Source organism: Astatotilapia calliptera, chromosome 16, assembly GCF_900246225.1.
Source record: "Astatotilapia calliptera chromosome 16, fAstCal1.2, whole genome shotgun sequence".
Lineage (NCBI taxonomy): Eukaryota > Metazoa > Chordata > Actinopteri > Cichliformes > Cichlidae > Astatotilapia > Astatotilapia calliptera.
The window spans coordinates 3,241,470-3,252,388 of record NC_039317.1 but is presented as its reverse complement, the minus strand read 5'-3'; the positions used below and the strand labels follow the sequence as shown (position 1 = coordinate 3,252,388).

At 40.3% G+C, this 10,919-nt stretch overlaps 1 protein-coding gene across 1 annotated transcript; it reads right to left on the bottom strand.

Moving 5' to 3' along the window:
* Positions 1–397: 397 nt before the first annotated feature.
* slc35a5 (solute carrier family 35 member A5) lies at positions 398–9,295 on the bottom strand. Its single transcript, XM_026144281.1, has 10 exons — positions 9,220–9,295; positions 7,276–7,435; positions 7,043–7,141; positions 5,586–5,719; positions 5,298–5,365; positions 4,767–4,955; positions 3,874–4,068; positions 3,654–3,781; positions 2,341–2,609; positions 398–1,724 (listed from the first exon to the last, which is right to left on the bottom strand). Exons 2-10 carry the CDS (start codon positions 7,400–7,402, stop codon positions 1,656–1,658), a joined length of 1,278 nt encoding a protein of 425 aa, XP_026000066.1. The 5' UTR covers positions 7,403–7,435; positions 9,220–9,295; the 3' UTR covers positions 398–1,655.
* Positions 9,296–10,919: the final 1,624 nt, after the last annotated feature.

The following is a 10,919-nucleotide window of genomic DNA, read 5'->3' as shown; positions in this document are numbered from 1 at the left end:
GAATCCACCTACCCATTTTCTTCCACTTATCCAATTAAAGGCATGGGGAGGCTGGAGCATCTCTCAGCTGCCATAGAGCAAGAGACAGAGTTTGTATTAAACATGGCCAAAGTGTATGTACAAGTAAGTCTTGTTCATTTAAAGCTTAGACATCAGACTGCGTTACAGTCTCTTTTCTCTTGGATCTGTATAATGTTAGTGGGTGTGGAACACTGTTATTCAGCAGGTGGGTAAAATATCTAAGAGGAACTGATATTGAGCTAAAACAGCTATCAAGTATGTGCAAAGTAATAGAATAAAAACATGGAGTTAGAGCAGCTAGTACCCTTTAGGTCTTCCTCCAGAAAACCTCAGTATTTAAATAAATGCACATAAATTTATGACAAGACATCAGCGATTGTATTAAATTGCATTACTTGCACAGAAGTAAAACAACTTGCCATTTATTTTACAAGAAAATGCATTCACACGTGAGGATTTTAATGGCACAAACAACAATCTTTAGACAATGTTATTTTACAGTTTAACAAGAAAATATTCAAGCCCCAAGTAAGAGAAGCAGGGAGTTTGTGGTGCTGACAGAAAGTCAGGCATTAGTGGCAATTATATCAATACCACTTATTCTGGCTCAGAAAATAAACACCAATAGTCCAATGAAAATAATAGTCCAGGTGCCAGATGTATAAAACATTCATTTATATTTTTTGTTTCCACCTAATGTCGGGTGTACTAAATTTTAGCAAGCCTCCTATTGTTTTGGGGGAAATTTGAGGTCCTATAAAAAGCTGCAGCTCTGCTTTCCTTTTTTCAACAATGAAAAACAACCTTTTTTTGCCTCTCGTAGTAATGTGAGTGGTATTTTCTTTCTTTCCCCTTTTACTTTGGACTTAATAGTTGCCTCTGTTCCTTTTTTCCTTTTGGTTGAGTTTCTTCTTTTGTGATTCCAGAATTGAGATCACCAAATAAAAGACAATTTCTTTTATCCACCTTGATGAAAACTCTGCGTCTTCTTTGTGGTTCTATTCATCACCATGTGAAATTATTTGAGCTGCAAATGTCCAGACAGTTAAAGGAGCTCCTACATCCATTCATGGCTGCAGAACGGAGTGGAAACAAGGCTGATGGACAAGAGTGGAGTTTCATGAAGGCTGAGATTAAGGGGGGGGGGGGGGGGTTTGCGTTGGACATCTATTATCAAAACAATCTTGAAACTGCAGTTTCTGGTCCTTAGACGTCCAGCACCAGCAAGCAGTCAGATAGCAGCATGTACAGCAGGAATCATGTAAAGAAATACACTGTCCATAAAAGAAATCCATAATGAATCCAAAAGTATCACTTATCACTTATTTTCCAACAAACAGCGTTGCTGGTACTTTCCCCCATATGAATGACAGCAGTCATCCACAGACAGGCACGTTTCCAAAATATACAGATTTTGCTAATTCTGTTATTAAACACCTTGTTTGTTTTTAATTCTAGGAGTCTATCATATAATCTAGCAACAGTATCTTTCACCGTTTACCTGCTTATCACTGTTCAAATAAATGCTTTCACAGACAATCTGTGACCATGTTCCATCCAGTCAATTGTGCAGTTCGACACCAGCAGCAGGAAAGATGCAGAGTATCCTCTGGATACTACTAGCGCTATCATTACTACAAGGACTCTTCATCAGATTCACTGTCTGCATTTGCCTTTGTCAGGAGCTCGAGCTCCTCACCGTCCTGCAACACAAAAAAGAGACAAGGCATCAGAATGAATGCACAAGTGGTCAAATCCAGTGGACAAATCTGCAGACAATGAGGCACCGTGCACATCTTTTTTCTGTCTTCAGAAAGTGGAGGGCAGTATTTGCTCCCCGAAAAACACCAGGGAAGTACCGTGCATTTTAAAGCCACGGCTGCCAATGGAGAGGGTATTTTTGTTAGTGCTCTAGCAAAGAAACAAACACCTGAAACCTGGCATTTCACATGAATTACAGGGTTTCTTCCTGGGGACGCTGGGGATGAAAAGAATTCCAGGATAGTATCCCCACAGACTACTGTATTGTTAAATAGCTTCTTCCATCAAAAAACACTTGACTACTAAAGGAATTATATGAAGCAAGGCTCCAGCATGAGCCTGAATGCTATTTTCATAGCTGGGAATCAGGTTTCCTCCTGCACTCAAGAAATGACATTACAGAGAAACAAGAGCCAAGTTTCCTGCAGAGCACTTGGTATGTGGGCGGGAGTAGAGGAAGTGGATATACATCGGGGTTAGGTGAGCGAAGTTGTGTGAGGAAAAGGAGTGTGTGGGCTTGTGTGCGTGACTACTGAGGATATGTGGTTTGTCTCCTACCCCTCTTGACCTCTCAAACACCTCCCCGTTGATGACCCGTAGTTTCTCTCGCTGCAGGCTATATTCCAGGTCCTTGTGCCAGCTGGCATTGTAGATAAAGATGGCCAGCAGGACAGTGGGTGCCTGGAAGAAGAAGTCCAGCGAAGGGTGGAAGTCAAAGAGGAAGAGGGAGAGGCCTGTGACCAGAACAGTAGTGATCTGGCCAGTCAGCACATGGAACATGTTGTCTCTGAATTTTAAGATGAAGGCCACGGATAAGCCCAGGGCAGCTAGGGAGAACACAGAAGATTATGAGTTCTTCAAATGCATACTAGAGATAGATAAATGAACTAGTCCAGTTAATAACAAATTACATCCAGCAGCTGGATTAGTGTAGCTTAGCACTGATGCCAGAAGCAGGACCAAATACCCACCAGGTTCTGTTCAGAGGCATAAAACAACTCAAGTACCAGCAGCTTACAAGATCACAAGTTAAGATGATTTTGTCTGTAGACGACAGAAATTGTACAAAGTAGTGGTTTTGCATGCTACAGTCTTTTGGAGCTCCCACTCCGACCCCTCCTCTATTTACGCCAGCTTTCATCTGATTGGCTGCCCCTACATCTGAGCTTCTACAAACAGAACCAGGTGCTGCACCACTTCCTCTGCTTATCAATTTGACAGACTTCCTTCAACCCAGCCATCCCTTCCAGCTCATCCTGGAGGACACAGTATTCCCCAAGCCCGCTGAGACCTCCTCCCAGTAGGACATGGCCAAAAACACCTCACCTACCTAGGAGTCCAGGAGGAATCCTGGTTAGATGCCCCGAGTACCTCAACTGTCTTCTTTTGATGAACATATTTTCTCTTCCTCAAGCAACTTCTATAATCCACATGGACATGTTTGCATATAATTCAAAGCAGCAAACTAATTAAATTAAATTAGAGTGGACATCTCCAGCAACAGAAATGACAGTAGGAGATCTCAGTTCAATAAACATCACACTTATGCCTGCTTGATATTCATCTTCCAGTCATATGCTGTATAAAACAGTATTCAAATGTCCCTCTGATGTGAGAATGATGCACTACAGTGCTGACTGAAGTTATCAATCTTGTGATAGGCAGAAACACCAAAAGTTAAAAATGTTAAATGTAATTTTGTGGTCCCAATGACTGCATGATGTCCAAAAGTAGAATAAATGTTGAAGCTGTTTTGGTCCACTTTTGTTTAACACTGACATTTTGGAAGAAACTGACAAATCTGACTAATGGGGAAAGAAAAAATACAAATTTGTGATGACAGTGCGAGTCATTAATCCACCATTACTCACCAGTGACCAGCACCAAGCCCAGGGAATAAATGTTATGTCCATGTAGGAGGCCACAGTGCATGGTGAGACCTCGTGCCTCGCTGTTGAGCCCAAGAGTCAGACCATTAAACACCACACCAAAGGCATACCTAAAAAACACGCAGTAAAAACGACTGATGTTAGCACCAAAGTCATCCACGTGTCCTCTGCTTTCCCATTTTCTTCACAAGCAGCTTCTCACAGTTTACTGTTCTGTATGAAGATGCTTTCAGTGAGCTGCTCTCCTTCTTTGAGAATCTTCTCATTGTATATGTTGGCCATGGCAGAGATGAAGCACTGGAGGATGAGCAGGATGTGACCCACACCCAGAGATTGAAGCTTCGATACTACTTTGTCCCTCCAGGCCTGGCCGGGCAGGGTTGATGCCCATGATATACTGGCAGTGTAAAGGAACAAAGAGGTGAAAAAGCGTATTTAATGTAACGTGTACATTACAGTATTTCACTGTAGATTAATAAATAATACAAAAATGTTATCAAGTTGCAAAAGAAGTGCTCAGAATTTCCCAAAGCTCTCTGCGCCATTTTACTTACAGAATACTTTCTCGATGCAGCAGTCAAAAACACCATCATTTAAATCTAATATTACAAATATGACAGATATGTGTCATTTATTAGATTACCAAACCTTTTCTTCTCCCTTTGCATAAAAGACCTGCTAAAATAGTTGGAACTGATACATATAATCTTTCCATCTCTCCCTACAGCTGTGGGCAGTTTAATATTCAGCTTCCCAGCATGAGCTGCAAAATCAACTACATTTGAGGGGACTGATCTCACTAAATGAATTCAAGGTGATTAGAAATTATTTGAATACAGTGATAAATGTTTTGCAGCCTCACTACATTTGACCTGCCATGATGTTTTCATAGTTTTGAAATGTTTTACTTAAGTTTCTACACTTTATTCTTTATCTCATGTGTATAAATATGCTCACTGGGTGTGTATTGTTCTATTTCGTGCTGCTGCTCATCTTGTTCTGGAAAATTGTTCTGCTGCAAAAATATTTTAAAGCTCCGAAGATCTACTTCCTAGTTAAGTAAAGGTTAAATAATCCTGCATGCTTCACTTTTACCTGCTGTTCTTCATCTCCTCCAGAAGCTGGGTGTAGAGTAGGCAAGAGTTGGAGGGGCTAGAAAGTGGGTTTGAGTGAAGACTGGGAACAGCTATTGAGTTTTGCTTGCCTCCTGATCCTGTTGTCAAGGAAACGATGGACAGGAAGAGAATAACCAACGCTGCCCACTGAACCCAAGACAGGCGCCTCCTGTAGGAAAAGGCCAAGTAAAAAAACAAAAAACAAATGACGCTTAATCTATTAGCTTATGATATACAGTAATAAAAATAACAGCCTGAAGATCAAATTACCTGTGAGTGCTTTAGTGCACTGGGACAAGCAAAACACATTCAGTAACAGTGTTCCATGGTATAGGAGACCATTCTCACTCACATGCACACTTTGGTCCGCTTACAATTGGAAAACATGAAAAAAATGTCTTTTTTCCTCAAGAGACCAACCAAATAAAATCTTAAAATATCACCTCTCATTCCACAATCAAACACACACAACATGTTTCTGAAGAACAGTTGAGTTAAAAGTGAAACTTACTTCAAAACTATTCTAAAGAGCACAGCTGTGGTCAGGATGACAAAGTTGGAGAACAACACTGCCATAGCCTGGGAACAAAAAGAACAGCAGCAGCTCAGCACATTTAAAGCATCAAATGTGCAGGACATTTTGTTAATGCCAGTCTGATATGAAAAGCTCAAATCTACAAACTGGAAAATGAGATTTGGATGTTAACAAAGGGTTAAAAAAATTTGCAGTCCAGGCAACCACATTTCCCTCTAGCAGCTATCATTTAGCAAACATCTTAAATATCTTATCTGTACTGACGGGCTGCAGGTAGCTCATAACATAGAAGATGATGAGGTTGTCAAGAAAGTAAAGGAAAGCAGGGACGGCCCACTTCAGGGAGCTGAGGAAGGAAGAGCTGGAGGCACAACCCAAATCTCTGCATGATCGGCCCTCTGTAGTAACAGAAAGAAAGAGTCAACGAACATCCTTCACTCATGGAACACAGAATGAGGTCAGATGAACTTATGAACACAAATATTAGTTGTAAGACTTGTCGTGGTTTTTGTCATATTCGAGACATGATAAATACCAATACCCAGATTATTGATCCCTTCTATTTTGTAATGGTTAATTCAACATTCCTGTTGCCACTGACCTTTAATTGGAGGGTTGACCTTATTTTGACTGGCCATCATTCACTAACCTGTCTCCTATAGACTTCATTAGTTTAGATTTTTAGTGCCTTCTACGATCCAAGCTAGCAGATGTATTGAAATCTAAAAATAATTTCAACAGGCAGTCACACCTATGTATGATAAACTAATAGGTACAATCCCAAAATTCTGGAGACACAGGACTTTATAATAAATAACACATAATTAATAATTCATTAATAATGGTCCTCTACAGGAAATTGGGCCAGTCTGACAGAAAGATTCTCTCTTTGTAAGTTTGAGATGAAAATTTACACAAATGAAACCACAAAAATGGGGCTTTTAACCTTAAAAACAGATCAGTCATATTTAACTGCTATGTTTTCTTTATTTTCATAGGCAAACTTGTAATCACACTTCCAACATTATCTTAGTTTCTTTTTAACTTCTTCCACATTCAAGCAGTTTGCCCAGATATCTGAAACTGAGGGTGTTTTCACATCTATAGTTCATTTACTCTGGTCCTAGCCACTTGATGAGTTTGTAAACTTTTAGCTTTTCGCTGTGATTGGGTTTGTTTCCACACAGAGAAGAAATCAAGTGAACTCCACACAAACCAAACTGCGTCACTACAAACAATGTGACAATGTTCAGTTTGCTCAGCAGCCAGATTTGTCGGGCTGGGAGCAACAAAAGTAAACGCAGGAAGAAGGTGCTGAACACAGAGAATTTACATTTATTTCATGGTTAGCTGCTAGCTCGTACAGACCTTTGCACATCTATAGTACCTTTCGATGCTGAGATTACAAAGCATACATTGCTATGGGATGGGGTTTTTTTTATAGCTCAAACTACACCTTCACACCATAAACGAACCGCTCTGGAGTCAATTTGGAACTGTACTGAGACCACTTCCTCCAAAGGGTCTCGGTGCTGTTCTTTTCATCCGCTCCTGAGTGCAGTCACACCTGCACGAACGAACTACACCAAGGAGGGAAAACGAACTAGAGTTTGATTTAAACAGACAAAACACCGCAGGTGAGAAAACACTTTGAGATGTGATATGAAACCAGAACATAAGCTGATCCCAACTAGGACACACACGCAGGCATCAAAGTTTACCTTGGACTATGACCCTGACTGACATGACCAGACAAAAGTGCAGTTTAAGAGCCTCAGCAAGCAGATTTACAGATGCTGGGAGGAAGTCATACTTGTTTTCTGCAAACAGAACAAAATGTGAAGACACGTGCTGAGCAAGCTGCCAACACATTAACACTGTTTTTTAAATCTTTTTATCCAGCTGTGGAAAAAAAAAAAAAGTTGTGTGCATGTGTTTACTGTCAGGTAATCACCGGCATTGGCAGACATTTTCAGAAGTAGGATGCGGCTGGTCCCCAGTGTTACAAAGCCTAGCCCGAGAGCAAGAGTGTAGGCTGATGAGCGGGAGCACAGCCTGGGGCACAAGGGGCAGCATGCCATGGCTGCGACTGGAAATGGATCCAGCCAAACCTGCTGGAATACATACAACGATGCACGCACACATGTTTATCAGACTTCCCCTTTACATTATGATTATTATACTGCCAAAGAATTTTTTAAAACTTCAATATTCAGTAAGATGACCTTTATATTCCAAGAAATCTATGTATCAGGCAAGCTTTCAGGTCAATTCTTTAAGTAATCCAAGAGATTTATGTGGATGTTGGCTGTTTTTGTTTATTCTCTGTCAAACTATGACTCAATAAGCACTGTTGCAACAGGGCTCACAGGGATTTTCAGTCTGGTTATTGTGTCATTTGGCATACCATAACATCTTCTTCCAATTTCCCTTCCTTAAGAGTAATTTTTTGACAGCCACCCTCACACTGACACCATTTCTGATGCGGCTTCAGTAAGCAGTATATGGATCAACTGCAAGCCCAGATGCATCTCTCAGGTCCTGTGTCAGGTCTTTGCTGCATTTTTTCCCCCCCTTATTCTAAAGAACGTGACTTTGAGATACTGTTAATCAGCTGTGGGCAGGTTTTTAAGCCTGCCACTTCTTCTTTTGTCCTCCACTTGTCTACCTTCCTTTTGCTTTTAAAGACACGCTGCACACCACGCTGATGTGGTGTGCAGCGTGGTGGCATATGGCACCACCATATGCCAAGTTTTCAGCTAACACTTCTTTGGTGCAAAAAATGCAATTTTGTCCCTGTCAAACAGCATTATCCTGGGCATTTGTTGTATATTCAAATAAGTAAATGGGCACAAATTCTGTGTTTTTGTGAGAGGCAGCAAGTAATAAAGTGGCTAGAAATATATTTTAAAATTGGCTCTTTGCTCAGTTGTTTGTTATGTGCAGACACAACACTGAGTTGGGCTCTCCTATTCTTGAATAATTCACAGGTCAGTGTTAAGTGGCTTATCAAACAAACAAAAATAAATAAATAAAAGTTCCTCTGAAAATAATCAGGTACAATGACTGGACTGAAAATTTGTTTTTCTTTTTTTTTTAAAAAAAAAAAAAAAAAAAAAGCCGCCAATAGCCACAAATGAGGCTAGCTTCAATATTTTAGCACAGTACTGTATATCCACAATTTCACCAAGACAAAAAAACACTCCCTGCTTAACAACAAGTATTGGTGCTGGGGGGGTTTTCTGTTCACTAATTTAACAAAAAATAATAATAATGATTACACTAGATAGCTATAATAACTACTGAATGATGTTTTAAAAGTACTCTTGCTTTAATTTAAGCTTATTTGATACAGTGCTTCCTCTCCTTTACCTACTCACAAGAGAAAATACGTGTTTTGTACTCTTGCAATCTAAGGCGTTTGGGGGAAAACGCGACTTACATTACCATGATCTTGGCGTCTGAGAACCTACACAGACCTAAATACACAGAATTTAAACACCGACACTTTGCTAAAATACGTAGTTATATTTCACTTTTACAAAGACTTAGTGACTTAAGAACTAACAAAACAAACTTACGGCAAATTAGTCGACAGTTTTTAAATCAACTTCCAGCTTTTGAGATAATTTAAACTCCATTGCCATGTCCAATAATACTCATAAAACTTATAAAAATCACCCGAAAATTGGCAGGACGGTAAGTTAGACTGTTCAAACACACAAAATTCAACACACAGCTCTATTAGCACAGAGGTGGCCTTGCATCACTAGCCTTTAAATCGTCACCTTTGTGCCAATAAACGCCGATAAAACACGCTTGTTCTTTTAAATATTCGGAAATTATTTTTTGAGGCTACTGTCCATAACATGAGAAAACAGGGCAGTGTTATAAATACCTGCCTGTTAGTCTTCTTTAGTACGAAACATAACCGAGGGATTGCATTTCGCCAACACTACCGCTTCCTGGTTGATCTGCGCATGCGTTAAAACACAGGTTACGACGTCATCCCGTTTTGGGCTTTGGAGTTGACGTCACGCCGCATTGCATTGTGGGATCGCGGCGCCATGACAGAAGGCCACAAATCAAAACAAACACACTACTGTGTTGGAAGCAGGACTATCAGAACCATGCTTAACCTCCTAGGACCTGCCGTCCACATATGTGGACATCACATTTGGGTTATTTAGACAAAAATACTCAATTTTGCTCTACATGGGCCTGATATCCACTTACGAGAACATTATACTGCTACCGTTCTATCATAATCTTAAATGAATATCCTCATTTGTGGCTCTTGTTTTTCTTAAAAACAAAAGTAAGTTAAAAAAAATCTGGTAATTCTTTGTTTTTACATTCATCGGGCCCCAATATGCCCAAATATCAAAGAGAAATTAAAATCAGCGCAAAAGACAAAGGGCTGTATCGCGACCGATTGCGCCCAGACGCCAAGACCGGCCGTACTTGGAAAAAATAGTGTGCATCGGTAATGTGGACCCGTATGAAATAAGGCAGTGGAGCGGAAACTCTATTAGATTAGATTAGATAGAACTTTATTAATCCCTCGGGTGGGTTCCTCTGGGGAAATTCGATTTCCAGAAAAGCACAGCACCGACAGAAGTTACAGAGTTACAGAATATTATATATATATATATACACACACACACACACACACACACACATATATATAAATACAGAGACAATATAAATAAAATATACGAAGGGGATAAATAGAATAAATAGGAATAAAAAATAAAAATACAAGTGAATTGCACATTTCAAGTATTGAGTCTATTGCACTGTTGACTATTTACAAAAGTATTGCACAAAAGGTATTGCACAGTGAGGTGAAGAGGCACTACAGCTTAGTTGTTCCCCCCTCCTTTGTCCTCCTGTTTCCCCTCCCTCTCCCCTCCAGAGAGGAGTTAAACAGTCTGATGGTGTGTGGGACAAAGGAGTTTTTAAGTCTGTTAGTTCTTGTCTTTGGGAGAAGCAACCTGTCACTGAACAGACTCTTCTGGTTGTTAATGGCCATGTGCAGAGGATGCCTAGCATTGTCCATAATGTCCATCAGTTTCTTTAATGTCCTTTTCTCTGCCACTGTCACCAGAGTGTCCAGCTTCATGCCGACCACAGAGCTAGCCCTCCTGATCAGTTTCTCCAGCCTGGATGAGTCCTTCTTTGCTGTGCTGCTCCCCCAGCACACCACAGCATAGAAAAGTATGTTCACGGGACAAGAAAATAAAGTACAATCGAGACAAGGGGAAATAAGAGACAAGAGAAAAACGATACACGAATAAAAGCGTGAGTATGAGGCTACGTCCACGTACCCAGGTATTTTTGAAAACGCAGATTTTTCTATGCGTTTGCACCTTTCATCCACACGCAAACGGCATTTTCGAGATTTTTAAAAACGCCTGCCAGGGTGGATATTTTCGAAAACTCCGTTTTTGCATTTACACATGGATGAGAAAAACTGAGAAAATCCAGCGTCAAAGGTGTGCGCATTTTTTGACGTCACACTGTGCGCCACGTTATTGTTTCGGTGAAATGAATTTCTACAATACTGTTACTGTTAATTTTACTCTCTGCAGTGTT